At 40.9% G+C, this 25,610-nt stretch overlaps 1 protein-coding gene across 14 annotated transcripts in view; it reads left to right on the plus strand.

The window, feature by feature from the left end:
* STAU1 (staufen double-stranded RNA binding protein 1) overlaps nucleotides 1-25,610 on the plus strand; it is a 90,885-nt gene that overhangs the window by 62,469 nt on the left and 2,806 nt on the right. For 12 of the 14 annotated variants that reach the window (XM_081255331.1, XM_081255338.1, XM_081255340.1 and 9 more), the window contains 7 exons: nucleotides 4,720-4,818; nucleotides 19,083-19,313; nucleotides 20,287-20,430; nucleotides 22,231-22,377; nucleotides 23,694-23,769; nucleotides 23,993-24,312; nucleotides 24,922-25,044. In XM_081255331.1, the coding sequence (XP_081111457.1) occupies nucleotides 4,720-4,818; nucleotides 19,083-19,313; nucleotides 20,287-20,430; nucleotides 22,231-22,377; nucleotides 23,694-23,769; nucleotides 23,993-24,312; nucleotides 24,922-25,044 (1,140 nt within the window). The remainder of the gene's footprint in view (nucleotides 1-4,719; nucleotides 4,819-19,082; nucleotides 19,314-20,286; nucleotides 20,431-22,230; nucleotides 22,378-23,693; nucleotides 23,770-23,992; nucleotides 24,313-24,921; nucleotides 25,045-25,610) is intronic. The other 2 variants (XM_081255337.1, XM_081255341.1) reach the window with 1 other exon arrangement.

The raw sequence follows: 25,610 nt of genomic DNA on the forward strand, positions 1-25,610 counted from the left end.
ATGTATATCTTTGTTTCCTGTTTTGCATTTTTATTTTACTGGCTGCTTTGTCCCTTTTGCAATTCCTTTAGAAGCGATACCTTCGAGCAGTGAATCTCAACTCTGTTAGTAAAATCACCTGGGGACTTAAAAAAAAAATCAAATACTATATATAAAACAGATATCCTGGGACTTCACTGGTGGCACAGTGGTTAAGAATCCAATGCAGGGGACACGGGTTTGAACCCTGGTCCAGGAAGATCCCACATGCTGTAGAGCAAATAAGCCCATGTGCCACAACTGTTGAGCCTGCGTTCTAGAGCCTGCGAGCCACAATACTGAAGCTTGCGTGCCTAGAGCCTGTGCTCTGCAACAAGAGAAGCCACCGCAATGAGAAGCCCACGCACCGCAACGAAGAGTAGCCCCCTCTCGCCACAACTAGAGAAAGCCTGTGTGCAGCAACGAAGACCCAATGCAGCCAAAAAAAAAAATATATCCAGGCCCTATCTGCAAAAATTTGAGTTCTCTTATCTGGAGCAGGGCTCTGGCATCTGTATTTGTTTTTGTTTTTGTTTTTTGCGGTACGCGGGCCTCTCGCTGTTGTGGCCTCTCCCGCCGCGGAGCACAGGCTCCGGATGCGCAGGCTCAGCGGCCATGGCTCACAGGCCCAGCCGCTCCGTGGCATGTGGGATCCTCCCGGATTGGGGCACGAACCCGTGTCCCCTGCATCGGCAGGCGGACTCCCAACCACTGCACCACCAGGGAAGCCCCTGGCATCTGTATTTGTAAAGCTCCCAAGTGATTCTAATGCTGCTATGGTTGAGAACTACGGCTGAGAGTTTAAAATTTAGTAGTAGACCATTGTTTTTTATCAGACTTATGTGGAACCTCAATATGCAAAATAGAAAAATAACGTTTCATTAGTAAAACGTATAAGTTTGAACTTTAGAATATTTATAAAAGGCAATCAATGAGAATGATTTATGTGAATTTTCACAACACAAAATTATACTATATATTGTTTTGGTCCATTTGAAAAAGAAAAGCCACATGGCTGGGAAAGATCCAGTCCCATTTTGGAATAGCAGTTAACTCTTCTATGGGAAGAAGAGTGAGAAGGGCTTCATTCATTGTTTTCCTTATAAAAGCAAAAAAAAAATTGGTGTCAATAGTGTCTAGTGTTGGCATTTGTTAAATCCAGCGCCATTGCCCGTTACATTATTATCTGTACTTTTCTGTATGTTTGAAATAGGTCATAACTAAGAATAAAAGTTAAAAGGAATTGAGCTGATATAGTGAACAAAAAAATGAAAATTGGGGTACATGCATGGCAGTTGAAGTATTATCATCCTCATCACCTGGTTTCTTTCCAAATTTGGTTCTTCTTGCACCTAAGGAAAACATTCTCATTGACATAGTTATTTATCATGAGAGTGGACCAGTTTTTAAAATAACTCATTTATTTAAAAAATCTGTGGGGCCTCCCTGGTGGCGCAGTGGTTGAGAGTCCGCCTGCCGATGCGGGGGATTCGGGTTCGTGCCCCGGTCCGGGAGGATCCCGTATGCCGCGGAGCGGCTGGGCCCGTGGGCCATGGCCGCTGAGCCTGCGCGTCCGGAGCCTGTGCTCCGCAATGGGAGAGGCCACAACAGTGGGAGGCCCGCATACCGCAAAAAAAAAAAAAAAAAAAAAAAAATCTGTGGATACTCTTCAGATAAACAGCTGTCGGAAAACTTGTTTGTGTACAAAAATGAATTAGCCTGTTAGCACAAGTTAATGTGTTGATGGTCTCTAGTGTGTTACTGTTTGGTATGAAACACATACTTTTCTTTGTTGCTTTTCAAAAAATTAAGGTAAAATATATAGATAATATGAAGGATGCCATTTTAACCATTTTTTAAGTGTATAGTCATATGACATCAAATATATTCTCAATGTTACGTAACTATCACCACTGTCCATTTTTAAAACATTTTCATCATCTCACACAAAAACTCTTGTACACATTAAACAAAACTCCACCTTCCCCCCGTCCTCATCCCCTGTAAACTCTGTCCTGCTTCCGTCTCTGCACTTGCCTGTTCTGGATACCTTGTATAAGTGAATATTTGTCTTTTGTGTCTGGCTTATTTCATTTATCGTAATGTTTTCAAGGTTCATCCATGTTGTAGCTTGTTTCACAATTCCATTCCTTTTTTTTCCCCCATTCCTTTTTAAGACTGAGTAATATTCCATTGGATCAGTATTCCACATTTTGTTTTTCCATTCATCTGTTGATGGATGCTTGGGTGGTTATCATCTTTTGGCTATTGTGAATAATGCTGTTATGAACACTGATGTACAAGTATCTGTCCCTGCTGAGTATATATTTAGCAGTGAAATTGCTGGATCGTATTGTAATTCTATGTTTAACTTTTTGAGGAACCACCATACCGTTCTCTACAGAGGTTATACCATTTTACATTCCCACCAGCAGTGTACAAAGATTCCAATTTCTGCACATTCTTGACAACACCTGCTATTGTCTATGGCTGTCCTTATGGGTGTGAAGTGGTATCCCATTGTAGTTTTGATTTGCATTTCTCTATGACTAGTGATGTTGAGCATTTGTATATCTTCTCTGGAGAAAGGTCTATTCAAATTCTTTCTCCATTTTTGAATTGCATTGTTTGTTGTTGTAGTTCTTTATATATTCTGGACATTAATTCTTTATCAGATATATGATTTGCAAATATTTTCCTCCATTCTGTGGGTTGTCTTTGCTCTCTTAATCGTGTCCTTCAATGTACTGAAGGTTTTTTTGGTTTCTTTTTGTACAAAAGTTTTAAATTTTGAGTCCAATTTATCTATTGGTTTTCTTTTTTTAAAATTAATTAATTAATTAATTAATTTGTTGGCTGTGTTTGGTCTTCGTTGCTGCATGCGAGCTTTCTCTAGTTGCTTGTGGCGAGCGGGGGCTGCTCTTCATTGCGGTGCACGGGCTTCTCATTGCGGTGGCTTCTCTTGTTGCGGAGCATGGGCTCTAGGCACGTGGGCTCTAGAGCGCAGGCTCAGTAGTTGTGGCGCACGGGCTTAGTTGCTCCGCGGCATGTGGGATCTTCCCGGACCAGGGCTCGAACCCATGTCCCCTGCATTGGCAGTCAGATCTTAACCACTGTGCCACCAGGGAAGTCCTATTGGTTTTCTTTTGTTGCCTATGCTTTTGGTGTCATATCCAAGAAATCATTCCCAAATCCAGTGTCATGAAGCTTTTCCCTTGTATTTTCTTCTAAAAGCTTTATACTCTTAGCCCTTATGCTTAGGTCTTTGATCCATTTTGAGTTAATTTGTGTATGTGGTATGAGGTAAGAGTCCAACTTCATTTTTGTGTGTGTGGTATCTGGTTTTCCCAGCACTATTGTTGAACATGCTTACTTTTTAAAATACAGTATTTTTTGTTGTTGTTCTTGTTTAAACCTATTTAAAAAATAAATTTCAAACCAAACCTCTTTGGAACTCTAGCCTTCTAAGACACCTTGCTTGAAGATTTCTGGCTTTAAGGATTCACTCATAAAAAGGCAGGCCCTCTTTCTCCTTATGATTTAAATAACAAGCATAAAAGTGTGTTTGGCTTAATTAATTACCAGAAGTTGCTATGCAAGCAGTTTTGACCAGGTAGTGAGTGAAGTGAAACCAGATTGGAAAGAAAACATTATCATCATGGAAGGAGAGAAAGAATTACAGTGTCTGGTTAAATTTACTTATACAGGATTATATTCTTAATTATATTAATTTTTTTTATTTAGAATTTTCTTTCTTTTAATTATAGCTTGAAATATGGATCCTGTGTTAGGGTTAGGATCTACCTGATAAACCTAAGGAAATGCACAACAAATCAAATCCTGGATGGTGCTACATCTTGCCTATTCAGTGATTTCAGCCTTGGGTTCCTGTCATATAGTTCTTATCTTGGAAATAGGATTTTACAAATTCTTTGACAAAAGAATCCCAGTAATAAGAAAAATACAGCTGTCTTGCCATGTTTTGGGGTCACTTTGCTATTACTGAGCTTATCTCATTTCTTGTATTATCACTGCCACACAGTATAGACTCCATGTGGTCCGTGTGCACAGAGAAGATCTCTGCCCCTCTGTAGTCCCAGCCTGTGGAGGACTGTAAATGAACCTTGTTACAAAGCTGGGGTCAGCTTTTGTTCAAGGTTCTTTATTAGTTTGCACCTTGCATTTTTGCCAGCAGCAGTTAAGTATGAGACACGTGGCGGTTTTGTAATTGTTCCACTGCATCTTTTTTTAAAAAGTGGTTTCCAGGGATTTTTTTTGTCCAAATAAGAAACCCACATACCTAGGTGGAGAGACTTACATTGGTCCTTGCCATGCCCCACGTAGACTGTACTTGGAATTTTTCCAGAATGTGGCTTGCCAGTCCTTGAGGGGGCTTCAGGAGTCCCTCTTCCTGAGCGGCCGTGGCTCACTACAACGCGATTAGACTGATCCATACCCAAAGGCCTGTTATGTGTGGACTGTTTATGTTGGATTTATGAGGTAGAAACTAGCCAAAGTTTGATAGGACACTTTTTTTTAACCTTTTAATTTCAGTGACACATGGAACACATGTGGCTCTGTTCACGGGGTTACTGCTGCATCCATAAAGCCTAGTTTCAGTGCTTTTAAGGTTTATCATCACAGCTGGGATCTTGACCGCTTTAACAAGAGTTCACTACTAACCAGTTATTCTTCCTTTAGGTGAATGGAAGAGAATCAGAAGAAGAAAATCTCAATAAATCTGAAATAAGTCAAGTGTTTGAGATTGCACTTAAACGGAACTTGCCTGTGAATTTTGAGGTAAGCTTATTTTACACATCTTTATACTGTTGGTGTTCATCATCGGAATTGTATTTTTCTTAAATAACATTGGAATGATAATCATATATATGTGAATCTTCAAATTTAAGATTCAAACTTTATACTTATTTATTTATTTATTTATTTATTTATTTTTAAGTAATCATGTTTTATTAACAGAAGAATATACAAGTTTTTTTTGAATTTTATTTTTTTTTATACAGCAGGTTCTTATTATCCATTTTATACACATCAGTGTATAGATGTCAATCTCAATCTCCCAATTCATCCCACCACCACCACCCCCCGTCCCCCCCGCCCCCACCGCTTTTCCCCCTTGGTGTCCATACGTTTGTTCTCTACATCTGTGTCTCAATTTCTGCCCTGCAAACCGGTTCTTCTGTACCATTTTTCTAGGTTCCACATATATGCATTAATGTACGATATTTGTTCTTCTCTTTCTGATTTACTTCACTCGTATGACAGTCTCTAGATCCATCCACGTCTCTACAAATGACCCAATTTCGTTCCTTTTTATGGCAGAGTAATATTCCATTGTATATATATGTACCACATCTTCTTTATCTATTCATCTGTCGATGGGCATTTAGGTTGCTTCCATGACCTGGCTATTGTAAATAGTGCTGCAATGAGCATTGGGGTGCATGTGTCTTTTTGAATTATGGTTTTCTCTGGGTATATGCCCAGTAGTCGGATTGCTGGATCATATGGTAATTCTATTTTTAGTTTTTTAAGGAACCTCCGTACTGTTCTCCATAGTGACTGTATCAGTTTACATTCCCACCAACAGTGCAAGAGGGTTCCCTTTCTCCACACCCCAACAAAAACAACAGAATTCGTTGTTTGTAGATTTTCTGATGATGCCCATTCTAACTGGTGTGAGGTGATACCTCATTGTAGTTTTGATTTGTATTTCTCTAATAATGAGTGATGTTGAGCAGCTTTTCATGTGCTTCTTGGCCATCCGTATATCTTCTTTGGAGAAATGTGTATTTAGGTCTTCTGCCCATTTTTGGACTGGGTTTGTTTTTTTAATATTGAGCTGCATGGGCTGTTTATATATTTTGGATATTAATCCTTTGTCCGTTGATTCATTTGCAAATATTTTCTCCCATTCTGAGGGTTGTCTTTTCGTCCTGTTTATGATTTCCTTTGCTGGTAAAAGCTTTGAAGTTTCATTAGGTCCCATTTGTTTATTTTTGTTTTTATTTCCATTACTCTAGGAGGTGGATCAAAAAGGATCTTGCTGTGATTTATGTCAAACAGTGTTCTTCCTGTGTTTTCCTCTAAGAGTTTCGTAGTGTCCGGTCTTACATTTAGGTCTCGAATCCATTTTGAGTTCATTTTTGTGTATGGTGTTAGGGAGTGTTCTAATTTCATTGTTTTACATGTAGTTGTCCAGTTTTCCCAGCACCACTTATTGAAGAGACTGTCTTTTCTCCACTGTATATCCTTGCCTCCTTTGTCATAGATTAGTTGACCATAGGTGCGTGGGTTTATGCCTGGGCTTTCTATCTATTGATCTATGTTTCTGTTTTTGTGCCAGTACCATATTGTCTGGATTACTGTAGCTTTGTAGTATAGTCTGAAGTCAGGGAGTCTGATTCCTCCAGCTCTGTTTTTCTCCCTGAAGACTGCTTTGGCTATTCGGGGTCTTTTGTGTCTCCATACAAATTTTAAGATTTTTTGTTCTAAGTCTGTAAAAAAAAATGCCATTGGTAATTTGTAGGTTGCTTTGGGTAGTATAGTCATTTTCACAATATTGATTCTTCCAATCCAAGAACATGGTATATCTCTCTGTCTGTTGGTGTCGTCTTTAATTTCTTTCATCAGTGTCTTATAGTTTTCTGCATACAGGTCTTCTGTCTCCTTAGATAGGTTTATTCCTAGGTATTTTATTCTTTTTGTTGCAGTGGTAAGTGGGAGTGTTTCCTTAATTTCTCTTTCAGATTTTTCTTTAGTGTATAGGAATGCAAGAGATTTCTGTGCATGAATTTTGTATCCTGCAACTTTACCAAATTCATTGATTAGCTCTAGTAGTTTTCTGGTGGCATGTTTAGGATTCTCTATGTATAGTATCATGTCATCTGCAAACAGTGACAGTTTTACTTCTTCTTTTCCAATTTGTATTCCTTTTATTTCTTTTTCTTCTCTGATTGCCGCGGCTAGGACTTCCAAAACTATGTTGAATAACAGTGGTGAGAGTGGACGTCCTTGTCTTGTTCCTGATCTTAGAGGAAATGCTTTCAGTTTTTCACCATTCAGAATGATGCTTGCTGTGGGTTTGTCATATATGGCCTTTATTATGTTGAGGTAGGTTCCCTCTATGCCCACTTTCTGGAGAGTTTTTATCATAAATGGATGTTGAACTTTGTCCAAAGCTTTTTCTGCATCTATTGAGATGATCATGTGGTTTTTCTTCTTCAGTTTGTTAATATGGTGTATCATATGGATTGATCTGCATATATTGAAGAATCCTTGCATCCCTGGGATAAATCCCACTGGTGTTTGATCCTTTTAATGTGTTGTTGGATTCTGTTTGCTAGTATTTTGTTGAGGATTTTTGCATCTATATTCATCAGTGATATTGGTCTGTAATTTTCTTTTTTTTGTAGTATCTTTGTCTGGTTTTGGTATCAGGGTGATGGTGGCCTCATAGAATGAGTTTGGGAGTGTTCCTTCCTCTGCAGTTTTTTGGAAGAGTTTGAGAAGGATAGGTGTTAGCTCTTCTCTAAGTGTTTGATAGAATTCACCTGTGAAGCCATCTGGTCCTGGACTTTTGTTTGTTGGAAGATTTTTAATCACAGTTTCAATTTCATTACTTGTGATTGGTCTGTTCATATTTTCTATTTCTTCCTGGTTCAGTCTTGGAAGGTTATACCTTTCTAAGAATTTGTCAGTTTCTTCCAGGTTGTCCATTTTATTGGCATAGAGTTGCTTGTATTAGTCTCTTAGGATGCTTTGTATTTCTGCAGTGTCTGTTGTAACTTCTCCATTTTCATTTCTAATTTTATTGATTTGAGTCCTCTCGCTCTTTTTCTTGATGAGTCTCGCTAATGGTTTATCAATTTTGTTTATCTTCTCAAAGAACCAGCTTTTAGTTTTATTGATCTTTGCTATTGTTTTCTTTGTTTCTATTTCATTTATTTCTGCTCTGATCTTTATGATTTCTTTCCTTTTGCTAACTTTGGGTTTTGTTTGTTCTTCTTTCTCTAATTCCTTTAGGTGTAAGGTTAGATTGTTTATTTAAGATTTTTCTTGTTTCTTGAGGTAGGCTTGTATAGCTATAAACTTCCCTCTTAGAACTGCTTTTGCTGCATCCCATAGGTTTTGGATTGTCGTGTTTTCATTGTCATTTGTCTCTAGGTATTTTTTGATTTCCTCTTTGATTTCTTCAGTGATCTCTTGGTTATGTAGTAACGTATTGTTTACCCTCCATGTGTTTGTGTTTTTTACGTTTTTTTCCCTGTAATTCATTTCTAATCTCAGAGCGTTGTGGTCAGAACAGATGCTTGATATGATTTCAATTTCCTTAAATTTTTTTTCTTATTTATTTTATTTTATTTTTTTACATCTTTATTGGAGTATAATTGCTTAACAATGGTGTGTTACTTTCTGCTTTATAACAAAATGAATCAGTTATACATATACATATGTTCCCGTATCCCCTCCTTCTTGCGTCTCCCTCCCACCCTCCCTATCCCACCCCTCCAGGCGGTCACAAAGCACCAAGCTGATCTCCCTGTGCTATGCAGCTGCTTCCCACTAGCTATCTACCTTACGTTTGGTAGTGTATATATGTCCGTGCCTCTCTTTCGCTTTGTCACAGCTTACCCTTCCCCCTTCCCATATCCTCAAGTCCATTCTCTAGTAGGTCTGTGTCTTTATTCCTGTCTTACCCCTAGGTTCTTCATGACATTTTTTTCTTCTTAAATTCCATATACATGTGTTAGCATACGGTATTTATCTTTCTCTTTCTGACTTACTTCACTCTGTATGACAGACTCTAGGTCTATCCACCTCATTACACATAGCTCAATTTCATTTCTTTTTATGGCTGAGTAATATTCCATTGTATATATGTGCCACATCTTCTTTATCCATTCATCCGATGATGGACACTTAGGTTGTTTCCATCTCCGGGCTATTGTGAATAGGGCTGCTATGAACATTTTGGTACATGACTCTTTTTGAATTATGGTTTTCTCAGGGTATATGCCCAGTAGTGGGATTGCTGGGTCATGTGGTAGTTCTATTTGTAGTTTTTTAAGGAACCTCCATACTGTTCTCCATAGTGGCTGCACCAGTTCACATTCCCACCAGCAGTGCAAGAGTGTTCCCTTTTTTCCACACCCTCTCCATCATTTATTGTTGCTAGAGTTTTTGATGATGGCCATTCTGACTGGTGTGAGATGATATCTCAATTTAGTTTTGATTTGTATTTCTCTAATGATTAAAGATGTTGAGTATTCTTTCATGTGTTTGTTGGCAGTCTGTATATCTTCTGTGAAGAAATGTCTATTTAGGTCTTCTGCCCAGTTTTGGATTGGGTTTGTTTTTTTGTTACTGAGCTGCATGAGCTGCATATAAATTTTGGAGATTAATCCTTTGTCAGTTGCTTCATTTGCAAATATTTTCTCCGATTCTGAGGGTTGTCTTTTCATCTTGTTTATGGTTTCCTTTGCTGTGCAAAAGTTTTTAAGTTTCATTAGGTCCCATGTGTTTATTTTTGTCTTTATTTCCATTTCTCTAGGAGGTGGGTCAAAAAGGATCTTGCTGTGATTTATGTCATAGAGTTTTCTGCCTATGTTTTCCTCTAAGAGTTTGATAGTTTCTGGCCTTACATTTAGGTCTTTAATCCATTTTGAGCTTATTTTTGTGTATGGTGTTAGGGAGTGATCTAATCTCATACTTTTACATGTCCCTGTCCAGTTTTCCCAGCACCACTTATTGAAGAGGCTGTCCTTTCTCCACTGTATATTCCTGCCTCCTTTATCAAAGATAAGGTGACCATATGTGCGTGGGTTTATATCTGGGCTTTCTGTCCTGTTCCATTGATCTATCTTTCTGTTTTTGTGCCAGTACCATAGTGTCTTGATTACTGTAGCTTTGTAGTATAGTCTGAAGTCAGGGAGCCTGATTCCTCCAGCTCCATTTTTCGTTCTCAAGATTCCTTTGGCTTTTCGGGGTCTTTTGTGTTTGCATACAAATTGTAAAATTTTTTGTTCTAGTTCTGTGAAAAATGCCAGTGGTAGTTTGATAGGGATTGCATTGAATCTGTAGATTGCTTTAGGTAGTAGAGTCATTTTCACAATGTTGATTCTTCCAATCCAAGAACATGGTATATCTCTCCATCTATTTGTATCATCTTTAATTTCTTTCATCAGTGTCTTATAATTTTCTGCATACAGGTCTTTTGTCTCCTTAGGTAGGTTTATTCCTAGATATTTTATTCTTTTTGTTGCAGTGGTAAATGGGAGTGTTTTCTTGATTTCACTTTCAGATTTTTCATCATTAGTATATAGGAATGCCAGAGATTTCTGTGCATTAATTTTGTATCCTGCAACTTTACCAGATTCATTGATTAGCTCTAGTAGTTTTCTGGTAGCATCTTTAGGATTCTCTATGTATAGTATCATGTCATCTGCAAACAGTGACAGCTTTACTTCTTCTTTTCCAATTTGGATTCCTTTTATTTCCTTTTCTTCTCTGATTGTTGTGGCTAAAACTTCCAAAACTATGTTGAATAAGAGTGGTGAGAGTGGACAACCTTGTCTTGTTCCTGATCTTAGTGGAAATGTTTTCAGTTTTTCACCATTGAGGACGATTTTGGCTGTGGGTGTGTCATATATGGCCTTTATTATGTTGAGGAAAGTTCCCTCTATGCCTACTTTCTGCAGGGTTTTTATCATAAATGGGTGTTGAATTTTGTCAAAAGCTTTCTCTGCATCTGTTGAGATGATCATATGGTTTTTCTCCCTCAATTTGTTAATATGGTATATCTCATTGATTGATTTGCGTATATTGAAGAATCCTTGCGTTCCTGGAATAAACCCCACTTGATCATGGTGTATGATCCTTTTAATGTGCTGTTGGATTCTGTTTGCTAGTATTTTGTTGAGGATTTTTGCATCTATGTTCATCAGTGATATTGGCCTGTAGTTTTCTTTCTTTGTGACATCCTTGTCTGGTTTTGGTATCAAGGTGATGGTGGCCTTGTAGAATGGGTTTGGGAGTGTTCCTCCCTCTGCTATATTTTGGAAGAGTTTGAGAAGGATAGGTGTTAGCTCTTCTCTAAATGTTTGATAGAATTCGCCTGTGAAGCCATCTGGTCCTGAGCTTTTGTTTGTTGGAAGATTTTTTATCACAGTTTCAATTTCAGTGCTTGTGATTGGTCTGTTCATATTTTCTATTTCTTCCTGATTCAGTCTTGGCAGGTTGTGCATTTCTAAGAATTTGTCCATTTCTTCCAGGTTGTCCATTTTATTGGCATAGAGTTGCTTGTAGTAATCTCTCATGATCTTTTGTATTTCTGCAGTGTCAGTTGTTACTTCTCCTTTTTCATTTCTAATTCTGTTGATTTGAGTCTTCTCCCTTTTTTTCTTGATGAGTCTGGCTAATGGTTTATCAATTTTGTTTATCTTCTCAAAGAACCAGCTTTTAGTTTTATTGATCTTTGCTATCGTTTCCTTCATTTCTTTTTCATTTATTTCTGATCTGATTTTTATGATTTCATTCCTTCTGCTAACTTTGGGGTGTTTTTGTTCTTTCTCTAATTGCTTTAGGTGCAAGGTTAGGTTGTTTATTCGAGATGTTTCCTGTTTCTTAATGTGGGATTGTATTGCTATAAACTTCCCTCTTAGAACTGCTTTTGCTGCATCCCATAGGTTTTGGGTTGTTGTGTCTGTCATTTGTTTCTAGGTATTTTTTAATTTCCTCTTTGATTTCTTCAGTGATCACTTTGTTATTAAGTAGTGTATTGTTTAGCGTCCATGTGTTTGTATTTTTTTACAGATCTTTTCCTGTAATTGATATCTAGTCTCAGCGTTGTGGTCGGAAGAGATACTTGATACAATTTCAGTTTTCTTAAATTTACTGTGGCTTGATTTGTGACCCAAGATGTGATCTGTCCTGGAGAATGTTCCGTGCGCACTTGAGAAGAAAGTGTAATCTGTTTTTGGATAGAATGTCCTATAAATATCAATCAAATCTATCTGGTCTGTTTTGTCATTTAAAGCTTCTGTTTCCTTATCAATATTCTGTTTGGATGATCTGTCCATTGCTGTAAGTGAGGTGTTAAAAGTCCCCCACTATTATTGTGTTACTGTCGATTTCCTCTTTCATAGCTGTTAGCCATTGCCTTATGTATTGAGGTACTCCTAGGTTGGGTGCATATATATTTATAATTGTTATATCTTCTTCTTGGATTGATCCCTTGATCATTATGTAGTGTCCTTCCTTGTCTCTTGTAACATTCTTTATTTTAAAGTCTATTTTATCTGATATGAGTATTGCTCCTCCAGCTTTCTTTTGATTTCCATTTGCATGGAATATGTTTTTCCATCCCCTCGCTTTCAGTCTGTATGTGTCCCTAGGTCTGAAGTGGGTCTCTTGTAGACAGCATATATATGGGTCTTGTTTTTGTATCCATTCAGCAAGCCTGTGTGTTTTGGTTGGAGCATTTAATCCATTTACGTTTAAGGTAATTATCGATATGTATGTTCCTTTGACCATTTTCTTCATTGTTTTGGGTTTGTTTTTGTAGGTCCTTCTCTTCTCTTGTGTTTCCCACTTAGAGAAGTTCCTTTAGCATTTGTTGTAGAGCTGGTTTGGTGGTGCTGAATTCTCTTAGCTTTTGCTTGTCTGTAAAGCTTTTGATTTTTCCATTGAGGATTCAAACTTTATATTTATTTAGCAAAGCAGTATTTATTCCTAGGGCAGCCATGGATCTCTAGGCGGTCCACAGCTGGCCTCTGTAGGTCCATTAACCTCCTAAAATGGTCTGAAGGGGATCCTGTTGATGTTCACATGTGTTTTCTTCTGGCGGGAGGGTCCGTTGCCTTCATAAGATTCTCAAAAGCATCTGCTACCCTCCAAATATTAAGAATCTTCTTAAGTGGTCCCTAAAAATGTCAGAGTAATTGTTAAAAAGACATAAGTTTTGTCATTGTCCAGTGTGTGCCTCCCAGTTCATCCATTTAATAACCTCATTTGTTGTTGGAGACTTCGTGGTCTAAAAACAACAATTAATGATTGTTAGTTCAAAATGGAAAATAAAGTACATTTAGTATGTGTTTCCTTCAAAGACACAGTGAGTCCAAATAGATTAGGCAGGTAAGGGGGAATTTTTTTTAAAGTTTCCCTAATTTTCAAAAATTCTTTGCAAATTCTTTCTTTCGATTTCTGTGCTTGGTTATGCAAGGTTGTTTTCCTTATCAACTATTTGGTCTTTCAAAGTTATAAAGAGTATAGGTTTAGTCTTCCAAAGAGCTTTAAAACTCGATGTATTTGTTACTTCAGCCAAATGTAATTTGAGGTGGGACATCTGCTTAAAACAATTTTAAGTGGTTCATAAACTTCTTTTGGCCTATTTCTTTTTTAAAAAGTCTACCTGGGGCTTCCCTGGTGGCGCATTGGTTGAGAGTCTGCCTGCCGATGCAGGGGACACGGGTTCGTGCCCCAGTCCGGGAAGATCCCACATGCCGCGGAGCGGCTGGGCCCGTGATCCATGGCCGCTGAGCCTGCGCGTCCGGAGCCTGTGCTCCGCAATGGGAGAGGCCACAACAGTGAGAGGCCCGCGTACTGCAAAAAAAAAAAAAAGAAAGAAAGTCCACCTGAAGTTTATTGTCCTGTAAAGTACTTTAATTATGTAGTTAGGTGATCCTCAAATTTCATGTCTGACTCTCATGAAATATATACCTTCTTCTATTATGTGCTGGTGCCCTAAACTGGCTCCTGAGTTCAGTCCTTATCCCATCAGCTGAGTGATGGTGATTTCTGACCTCCAAACTCATCTGTTGCCGTGAGGCACAGGTGGGCGTAGGGAGCGGCACTTGGCTCACAGGGCCATCCCACACCCCCCCCACACCCATCCCTGCCCCTTCCTGGCAGGCAGGACCAGTTTATATTGTCCCCTTTCCAGAGTGCAGCGCACCAGATGGCTCTCGGGCTGGCATCTTACCTGGCCCTACATCCCTTCCAGCCTTTTTGCCTCTGTTCTGGGTGGAAGGTGGTGGCTGGGGAGGCGATGAGACAGGGGACACACAGAATAACAGGGCTAGTTGTTGAGTGGGAACTAGGTGGGATCTTCATCCAGAGAAGCCTCATGGTCTCCCTGGGAACCTGTTGCAGGAAAGGGAAGAAATGCTTCTTTCCCTCCTGCTGAGGGATTAGTGTGGCACAAGAATGGATGTTTAAAGATTGGAGGGAAGGGTTCAGAGATTGTGGGAATGGGAGATGCCTGGCTTCTCGTGTCACCTAGGGGTTACAGAGGTGACTGCTGGGGCCAGGGCCCTAGATCCTTGTGAAGCTTGTCACCTGCCCACACCAGTTGCTGCTTGCCTGAGAGTCACAGAGCTTTCTGGACCTTCGTGAGGGATTGCCATTGTATATTTTTGCTCTTTGGGATTTGGGGACCAGATTGCCTCTGTCCCACCTGTACTTTTGTTTAGGTTTTAGATTTGGCTTTCATACTTCTGTTCAGGAATATGTAACACTTAGCAGGGTATTGTCAGGTAGTCACAAAAGAAATTTTGGGAGTGCCCTGTGGTGGTGAATATCTCTTTAAAGTAAATTTTTTTTTTTTTTTTTTTTTTTTTTTGTGGCACGCGGGCCTCTCACTGCTGTGGCCTCTCCCGCCACGGAGCACAGGCTCCGGACGCACAGGCCCAGCGGCCATGGCTCACGGGCCCAGCCGCTCCGCAGCATGCGGGATCCTCCCGGACTGGGGCGCGAACCCGTGTCTCCTGCATCGGCAGGCAGACCCTCAACCACTGCGCCACCAGGGAAGCCCTAAAGTAATTATTTAAAACGTGACAGTTTGTGTGTAGGTAGTGTCATTGAGTTTGTTAATATGAGTGCTTATATTAAATAGCTCTCACATATCCAAAGTTCATATTAGCTTCCATTAGTAGGTTGAGCAAAGCTTTTATTTTTTCCCCACAATTCTATCTCTGGCACCTGGAAGATTCCCTGGCCTATATTGGATGCTTGGGGAATATTTATTGAATAAATGAATAGAGTAGTTTTTTGTTTTTTGTTTTTTGACAGATAGTAAGATATGTCATGTTGGAAGCTGAGTTAAGTGTGCAATAGAGAAGACAGGAGCCATTCATATAGCTTTTCAGAAAAATGTATACAGCTAGATTTTTGATAAAATACATAGTTGTAGTTAGAAAATGTTATGGTGCTGATTGATATAGTCACTGGGAGGCAGTTGTGACTTGATCCCACTAAATACATTCTAGGGTAAATTGCAGATGTAGATTGGTGGGATTATGATGTGAGCAGACAATGAACATGGTTGCTGAGGGACCAGGGTGGACTGTGAATCTGAAGTGAGCCATCAGGGTGGCTACCCTTACTTTTCGAGTCTCATCTGAGGATGCGGAGAGCACTGTTCAGGGAGGGAGCATTTGGAATATAGGCTGTCAGTGTGGGAGGGCATCCCGGGGGCCCTCTAAGATCAGTCTGCAAGCGCCTGTGCGGGCGGGGCTCTTCCCAACAAACCTCTTCCTTTGTAGGGCAGTGAGGCTGCTCTCTGAGATGCCTCCCTTTCTCACCTTTGAGCACAGCACAGCCAGTTCTTGGGCTCACACAGATTTCCTAGACATCTTTTCAACTTTTTATTTTGAAACATTTCAAACCAATGGAAAAGTTGCAAGCGTAGGGCAGTGAATGTATCCTTCACATCGATTCACCAGTGGTTAACATTTTAGCACATTTTTTTTTCTCTCTATAAATGTACATATTTTTCTATTTTTCATTCTGCTGAATCATTTGAGAGCAAGTGGCAGACATCATGCCCTTTGACTCCTAATATTTCAGTATGTGTCTCTTAAGAACAAGGACATTATCTTAAAATAACTATAATCTGATTGTCAATACAGGAAATTTAGCATTGCTGTAATACTGTTACCTAATATACATCCTAGATTCACATATTGCCAGTTGTCCCCATGATGTCCTTTAGAGAAGGTATTTTCCTGGTCTTGAGTCTGGTACAGGATCACACATTGCGTTTAGCTGATGCATCTCTTTAGTCTCCTTTAATCTGTAACAGTTCCTCAGCGTTTGTTTGTTTTTGTCTTTTATGATGTTGGGTTTTTTTTTCAACATCTTTATGGAGTATAATTGCTTTACAATGGTGTGTTAGTTCCTGCTTTATAACAAAGTGAATCAGTTATACATATACGTATGTTCCCATATCTCTTCCCTCTTGCATCTCCCTCTCTCCCACCCTCCCTATCCCACCCCTCTAGGTGGTCACAAAGCTGATCTCCCTGTGCTATGGCTGCTTCCCACTAGCTATCTAGTGTGGTAGTGTATATATGTCCATGCCACTTTCTCACTTTGTCCCAGCTTACCCTTCCCCCTCCCCATATCCTCAAGTCCATTCTCTAGTAGGTCTGTGTCTTTATTCCCGTCTTGCCCCTAAGTTCTTCATGACTTTTTTTTTTTAGATTCCGTATATATGTGTTAGCATACGGTATTTGTTTTTCTCTTTCTGACTTACTTCACTCTGTATGACAGACTCTAGTCCATCCACCTCACTACAAATAGTTCAATTTCATTTCTTTTTATGGCTGAGTAATATTCCGTTGTATATATGTGCCACATCTTTGTTATCCATTCATCTGTTGATGGACACTTAGGTTGCTTCCATGTCCTGGCTATTGTAAATAGTGCTGCAGTGAACATTGTGGTACATGACTCTTTTTGAATTATGGTTTTGTCAGGGTATATGCCCAGTAGTGGGATTGCTGGGTCATATGGAAGTCAGAAAGAGAAAACAAATACAGTATGTTAACACATATGTATGGAATCTTAAAAAAAAACAAAACAAAACTGGTTCTTATTAACCTAGGGGCAGGACAGGAATAAAGATGCAGACGTAGAGAATGGACTTGAGGACACTGGGAGGGGGAAGGGTAAGCTGGGATGAAGTGAGAGAGTGGCATGGACATATCTACACCACCAAATGTAAAACAGATAGCTAGTGGGAAGCAGCTGCATAGCACGGGGAGATCAGCTCGGTGCTTTGTGACCACCTAGAGGGGTGGGATAGGGAGGGTGGGAGGGAGATGCAAGAGGGAGGGGATATGGGGATATATGTATGCATATAGCCGATTCACTTTGTTATACAGCAGAAACTAACACAACATTATAAAGCAATTATACTCCAATAAAGATGTTAAAAAAAAAAGATATAATATGGATTGTTGGGTGTTGAGTTTCTTATCCTTAACAGAATGCTTTTAAGTCTTATCCATGTGTATCAGTAGTTTAATGCTACTGTATTGGTATTCCAGTATATGAATATAAAACTCTAATTTATCCATTGCCCTATTGATAGATATTGGATAGTTGGGAACCATTATAAATAAGGTTGGTAAGTCTTCTTGGGTGCATGTGCACTCAGAATTGCTAAGTCAAAGGGTAGGTGTTTATAAAAATTCTCAAAACTATTTCCCAAAGTGATTGTACCAATTTACACTCCCACCACTTGTTCCACATCCTTGCCAAAAGTTCCTGTTGAAGTATTTTTTTAATTGAATATTTGTCTTTTTATTATTGACTTGTAGGAATTCTTTAAATGTTCTGGATATAATTCCTTTGTTTGGTACATATATTGCAAATATTCTCTCCCATTCTATGAGTTCCCTTTTTTAATTTTTAAATGTTGTCTTTTGATGAGCAGTTTTTAATTTTGAGGACTTCTAATTTGTGTTTTTTGTGTTGAAGAATTCTTTGCCAACCTCATGGTCACGAAGTTTCCTCCTGTGTTTTCTTCTGAAAGCTTTATAGTTTTAGCTTTCATGTTTGGGTCTGTGTTCTAGCTTCAGTTAATTTTTGTTTCTGGTTGAGTTTAGGATCTTGGTTCAGTTTTTACCCCACGTGGATATCTAGTTGCTCCAATGTCATTAAAAAAAAAAAGACTTTGGATTTGCTTTGGTGTGTTTGCCAAAAATCAAAAGACTGTCTATGTGCAGGTCTATTTCTACATTCTGTTCTGTTTTATTATTGATCTTTTGGTTTATCCTTAAACAATACCATGATGTAGATGCTGTAACTTTACAGAAAGTCTTGAAATCTGGCAGTGTAAGTCTGCTAACTCAGTTGTTCTTTTCAAGGGTATCTTGGCTCATGTAGGTTGGATTTGATTTTTATTTTCCTTCTGTGTGATTATGTAATCACTTTAATTACAGTTAGGTTTCTGTTCATATTCCATTTTAGTATTTGCCCCCATCTCTGTTGACTTATTCTTATATATTTAATATGTGTAATACTAAATGCTTCCAAGAGTCAAAGCTACACAAGATATATTCAGAAGTGTCATCTCGTCCCCTTTCTACCCCAATGCCTCCCACCTGCTATAGGAAACTGATTCCATTGGTTTCTGCTTTATCCTTCCTGAGTTTCTTTTTGCAAAAAATAAGCATATAAACACACACACTTGTGTGTCTATTTATATGTGTGTGTATATGTATACATAGGTTTAACACCCCCCCACCCTTTGTGCACTCTTTTGCAGTTTGCTTTTTTCAGTTACTATGTACTGGAAATCACTTTATGTGGTTGGAGATTTTCTTATTCCTTTTTACAGCTGTAGAGCAGCCAGTATTTAATAAGCTCAATCTTGGCTGGCAGCTCAGAGCAAATATTAAACTTGAACTCTGTGTGCTGCATTTATTTCTGGGCTTTGCTGGGCCAGTTCCCTTTCTGCCGTTTACAGGGGAGCTCACTAAACTCAGGACAGTCTGTGTCCTGACTGGGTGGGCGGGAGTAGAAAATGTTTCCCTATTCCATGTCTGTTTTGGACTCATCAGACCTGAGAACATTAACAAGTTTGGGGGGAAAAAAAAGAAATGGGAAGAGAAAGCATTCAGGATTATCAGTGTTTACACTCCCTTCATTTAATGGGTCTTGTTCTCAATTCCCCTTTTCCTGTGTTTCGTGTGAAGTCGTGTGCTAACCAGTGTGCCGTGCAGCTGGTAATGAGTGTCTGTCACGCTTTCACTCAGTCTTTCCCTCTAAAACAGGTTGCCCGGGAGAGTGGCCCACCCCACATGAAGAGCTTTGTGACCAGGGTGTCGGTTGGGGAGTTTGTCGGGGAAGGTGAAGGGAAGAGCAAGAAGATTTCAAAGAAAAATGCTGCTATAGCTGTTCTTGAGGAGCTGAAGAAGTTACCGCCCCTGCCTACAGTTGAGCGAGTGAAGCCCAGAATCAAAAAGAAAACAAAATCCATAGTCAGGGTAAGGACTTTTCTGAATGAAGAGGGCGTTTTCATTGCCCAGAGGCAGCTGGGGGGTTAGAAGGCTGGTGAAAGAGGTCGGGAGCTGGCAGGCACAGGCCCGGCCTCGGAGAGCCTTTACAGGGGCCACCTGGTGTTGCTCGCACAGGAGTCCCAGGTTAGGCAACGACAGGGACACTGTGCCGGCTTCACTGGAGGCTCTGCAGGCGGCCACGCCCGTCTGGGTGCGATCACAGTGAGGAGCTGTGTGTTGGCAGCCATGCTGCCCATCTGCGGGGAGGGTAGTTAAATCGTGCTGCCTCCGTCTCGTCGCCCACTGCGCGGTTCTGAACGCGCAGGAGACCCTGGGCGGGGAGATGTCTGGGGCAGGCGTAGGAGTCAGACGTATACACCTTGTTCTTATTTTTGAGTCACGCTAAAGGACCTATCAAAAATTATACTGTCTCTCACCCTCCCAAAGAAGGGACAGGGGTCCATTCGGGGACATTTATGAACACCAGGATCCATTCTGATTGTCAGTAGAGTTCCATGTTGTATCAAAATCCAAGTTTTTCTCACACACATGTTAGCATATGGTTTCTGGATTTTGAGTCATTGTTAAGAAAGCTGGGAACCCGTCCCTATAATGTAGCCTTTTGGGAAGTTTTAGAAAGAGTTTGTTATATTTTTCTACCTCTTCATTTACTATCATATGTTGACATTTATTGTTCAAAAGCAGACGTTACAATGATGCTTGCCTATTCGTAGTGAATAGTGATGTTGGTTTGCTAAGAAGACCTTAAAATCACCTCAGAGCGATCATAGAAAATCATTAGGCATCTTTCAATTTTAAAAAAGGTTTAAAAAAGATATGATTAATTCTGAGCCGTTAGAACAACATAGAAGTAATCAGCTGTCATGTCCTGGTCTCTGAATTGGCAAGGTCCTTTCTGTGACTAACATGGCACATGGTTTCTACATTCATTGTTCCTCAGCTACAAAGCAGCCCGGAGTACGGCCAGGGGATGAACCCGATTAGCAGACTGGCCCAGATCCAGCAGGCAAAAAAGGAGAAGGAGCCAGAGTACCTCCTCCTCACTGAGCGAGGCCTCCCGCGCCGCAGGGAGTTTGTGATGCAGGTGGGTCAGCCGGCTTGTGGGCGGCCCTTCTCTGACTGCCTCCTGTCTCAGGGCCTGAGGTGGTCCAGGGGCCGGACACCTCTCCCCAGGAGGCCGGGTCCAGTGGGCACTCCCTGCCGCCAAATGTCACTGTTATTAGACCGTGTTGCCTGCACTAATCTGATGCCTTAAAACGTGCTTGTCTGCACAGCACACATGCTGCTGTATCAACAGGTAGGGGCCTGGACTCACTGCGCCTGTTTAGAGGAGGGGAATCGTGGGTAACTTTTTTTCTGTGTTACTTCTTGAAGGTTAATATTGTTCTTCTCAGAGGCTTTATGAATTATAGAAAGGGTCTGCTTCTGCTTCTCCTGATCCTTCTGTAGAGCCTGGAGTCCGGGGATTGGGTTCACGCTTCAGATTTGTACAGAGTGTTTCTCCACGCACTCAGCTTATTAAACAGTTATTCACACGGGCAGCTGAATGTGTGATTTGAATTTAATAGTGTTTTCTGGTGAAAAACAGAATACTTCACTCTGCATAGCAGTTTACAGCTTTTAAAGCACCATCAGTTAGCCTGGTGTGTTTCACCTCTGCAGTCAGAGGGCACAAAGAGTAATGACCCTTCCATGTACAAGAGAAAATTGCAGCTTGTTGAGAGGCTCAGTAATTTGCCTAGGATCAAACGGCTGGTAGATGCCCGGTTGGGATTCAACCTCAGGCCCCTCTTCACAGGCCAGGGAGGGTGTCCTTGACTCTTTTGTGACAGGGCTTTTGGTTTTGGTCTGCAGTCAAGACCAGCTTGGAAGGGGATGGTAAGCAGTGATGTGTGCTGGAGTATGTTTAACAGCCAACTCTTAGGGAAAGGCAGTGTGTGTGCAGACTATACACGTATGTGCACACGTATTATATGTACATGTGCGTATATTATAAATTTTACTGATAGGAAGGAAGTGTAGCATACAATTTACAAAAAAATATGTAATACTCTTGTAAATTTCATACATCTGTAACTTCAGTGTGACAGTCACCAATAGCAGCGTTACAGAATGAGACTCATGTGAATTCTTTATTCCTCTCTGGTTCAGCAAGGAGGTTTGCTCCTGTCATGTTGAATGACTGTGATACTAGCATGAGTACTGGTTGATATTTTTATTTACATTGACAACAAAGACATGTCAGAACTTCACTCATTTAAACAATATTAGTGGCTTCTTTGCTGAATCAGATAATAATTTCCCAAGACTGGAAGTTTCACTTTTTTGTATTAGTTACGTCATGGCTGCAGACTTGACAACGATTTAAAGCTTAATCTGCATTATTAACCTTTTCTCCATCACTTAAGCCTAAGAATAGACAATCAACAGTATAACTTAATCCTTGATAAGTAGTAGTTGCAGATTTCTGTGGTGTAAGTACTCTCACTGTGGCCATTTTCCATCTGAGTTGGAAAGAGATGTGTAGCTGCATATTGACACCATACACATACAAGTGTAAAAAACCTCAAAAGCATAGACAGTTGTAAAATGGAGTCCAGTTAGGAAGTGATGAACTTGAAGTATTCATTACCTCTGTTTGTTAAAATAATTTGTTTAATTATAAGCTTATATACTTTGGTGTTTAATAATAGCTACCTTTAACAGCCACCTCTCCAAATTCCTCAGGATTTCATAATGGGCTCTCACAGGCTGGTGCAAGCCAGCTCCAGGGCACCACTGTTAAGCCATCCATCTTCTGACCATTCTGGGTTCTTTTCAGTTCCTGACCCATCTTTATTCTAAAGAGTTAAGCCCTGATCTGAGTTCTGCCTTCTTTATGCAGGTGAAGGTGGGAAACCACACTGCAGAAGGATCAGGCACCAATAAGAAGGTGGCCAAACGCAATGCAGCCGAGAACATGCTGGAAATCCTTGGTTTCAAAGTCCCACAGGCTCAGCCCACCAAACCAGCCCTCAAATCAGAGGAGAAGGTGACTGCTCAGGGCTCTGTGTCCTTGCTCTCTAATTGCAAGATGACCTTCTCACCTCAGGACTCTGACTCCTCCAGGGCTAAGCTTCAGGGCAAGGCTTCATCCTCCTGGCAGTAAAGCAGCCTGGCCGAGCAGGGTCCTAGCATTTGCTTCATTATAATGTGGTCAGAAGGGGAGTTGCATGTCCATGGCTCCAAGCATGGTGGTGCTGGGTTAAGTCGTTACTGTTCCAGTATCTTTGTGGTCTGGGATGCTTGGTGGAGGGCAGGCAGCTTCTCTCCTTTTGTGGGATGACGGGTAATTAACTGGACTTGAAATTGATGTGTGTGTGATTCTATCATTTGTGCTCTTTGAGTCCTGCATGAAAGACTAATCAGCCTTAGGCTTTTGTTAGTTGTGGAACATGCTTGGGACACTGAGACAGTGTGATAATAGAGTCAGGGCCAAATCCATAGTTTCGATTTGGGATTTCTTTCTCTTTATGATTTGAACATTAGACAAAAATGATCCCATATTGAAAATTGCACTTCTGCCGAGGTTGGTGAGCAGCACCCTCAGTGAAAGCCTTGGCCGACCTTGTTTCCAGTCACTGGATGGTCCTTTCAGGATAAACTTGAAAACACCAGGACTGTTTCAGTCGTGTCTGTCGGTCCTGTCAGCAGAGAGAAATGGCAGCAGCTGTGGCCACATAGTTAATAACTGGGATTCCAAACACTCACCAGAGAATCTGTAGAGATCCTGGACTTGGCTTTGGGGGTTTTCATTCCAAAATCTTACAGAGCATCATAGGCACCTTTGCCTTCTCAGAAGGGAGACCTTTGTGTTTGGCAAAATTTTTATCTAGTAACATTTTCCCCCTACATTTGTTATCTTTGGTTATGTCATTTTATCTTTTAGTGGGACATGTGCTCCAGGAAATATTCTTTGTTTATTTAATTATTTAGCATCAGCCTAAAAGTTTCTTTCTTGGTCAGCTCTATCAATCTAACATCTTCAGGGTCCTTCTGGTTAAACATTCCCCTCTCTTCTTGTGAGCACAGAACAGAGGCCCCATCCCTTAGATGCTGTTCGTGGACAGGCTGACGTGGCTGAGAGTGTGCTTTGGGAGAAAGCAGGGGGCTCTGCTGTGGGCACATTGGCGGCACAAGCAGACCAGTGGTGGGGCCTTGGGAGAGGGCCTTTCTGCCAGTGCCCTCATCGTTTAAAAGTTTATAAACTAAGATTAGTGCTGGTTGGAGTTTGTTTAGTTTTGGACAGAAGGAACTAATTTTTCAACAGTTTGATTGATGCTCATGGCTTTTTTTTTTTTTTTTAAGACACCCGTAAAGAAACCAGGGGATGGAAGAAAAGTAACGTTTTTTGAACCTGGCTCTGGGGATGAAAATGGGACTAGTAAGTGTGATGTTAATACTGTCTTGATCTGACTGTGATCCTGGGCTTTGCGTGGTTCCTGGTAATAGCAGGAACCTAGGTAATGAGTTAGCGTTCAGTGCTTGGTTCTGCATTACCCCTGTGCTATTGTGTGTGCTGGGGGAGGGCCAGCGTGGGGTTTTACAACATCTCTCCACGCGGCACACGTGGACTTGAGTTGATTTGTCTGCATGTCCCTCCCCAGGCAATAAAGAGGATGAGTTCAGGATGCCTTATCTTAGTCATCAGCAGCTGCCTGCTGGAATTCTTCCCATGGTGCCCGAAGTTGCCCAGGCTGTAGGAGTCAGTCAAGGGCATCACACCAGAGAGTTCACCAGGGTAGCTCCGAACCCTGCCAAGGCCACGGTAACTGCCATGATAGCCCGTGAATTGTTGTATGGGGGCACCTCGCCTACAGCCGAGACCATTTTAAAGAATAACATCTCTTCAGGCCACGTACCCCATGGACCTCTCACGAGACCCTCAGAGCAGTTGGACTATCTTTCCAGAGTCCAGGGATTCCAGGTAACTGTTGGGTCTGAGCTGTGTGGTCTGTACCTCAGTGCGGTCATCTCTGGTTTCTCTCAGTACTAAGTACCTTGTTTTTTAAATCAAGTTCTTTGTCTAGGGGGATGGTTGGGGGAAGCATGGTAAAGAGTGGTCCTGAGGAAGGGAGGAGGCACGGGAAGTATTAGAACCCTGGATGGTAAGAGAATATCCTCAACCTTTGGTAATTTTAAAAAATCCAGGCCAACCATAATAACAAAGCCTCGAATCCAGTGCTAGTTACAAATTTAGACTTCAGTGAGAACAGATTCATTGTGCTGGCCCTTCTGCTACCTGCTAGGAAAGGACATGGCTTCTTCCACACCAGGGTTTCTGAGTAGACATTTAGGTTCCTGGAAGATTCTGGAAGCTGGGGCGCTGGCATCCTGCCTGCAGCCCTCAGTGCCCCTTAGCAGCAGACCCCACTGTGAGTCTCTTGTGCCTGTTGAGCAGGAGTTGGTGTAGACAAGTCAGGCTGAGACCAGGGAGAGGTGTCATTTCTGTTCACTGGGCCCAGAGCCGCAGCCCTGTGCCCCGCTCATACTCCCTGCCTTCCTATCCTTGCCTCAGTTTTCTTTTCCCCTTTAGGTTGAATACAAAGACTTCCCCAAAAACAACAAGAACGAATTTGTATCTCTTATCAATTGCTCCTCTCAGCCGCCCCTGATCAGCCATGGTATCGGAAAGGATGTGGAGTCCTGCCACGATATGGTACGTTACCCACCACGGCGGGCCTGGCTTGCTGCTGGCCTCAGAAAGACAGGAAGAGGGTTCTCCCGTAGACTTCGAGAACAGTTGATTGTTTTATAGGTTTCATATTTCTGAAGACTTTTCTTAGGTTACTGGCTTGATTTCTCATTCTGTTGATCAGAATTCATGGGCTTTGGCCAAACTCTCTCCTCTCTTCCCTTGCTGACCTGAGAGGTGGACTTGGATCCTGGAACGCGTCCAGATACTGTATTCAGTTCATCTCTGACCAGAACAAGGAATTTCAGGCCCAAGTTCTGGCAACTTAGAAAGCCCCTTGTTTTGGTGTTCTGTTCAGATGAAATTATTATTGTAAGAAATACTAAAATGAAGAAAAGGAATTGATTAAATTAATTGACATTAACTGTGGTATATTCACCTGATGTAATATAATGTACCCATCATATTATTGTCACCGAGGGTAATGTATTCTAATTCTAACACGGAAACATGATAAGGTTTTATTTTAAAGCGGGATATAAAATTTGTACAGTCTGGTGACCACAGGTTAAAAATATCAGAAGGCAATG

The sequence above is a fragment of the Mesoplodon bidens genome (assembly GCF_964165515.1).
Source record: "Mesoplodon bidens genome assembly, chromosome: 15".
NCBI lineage: Eukaryota > Metazoa > Chordata > Mammalia > Artiodactyla > Ziphiidae > Mesoplodon > Mesoplodon bidens.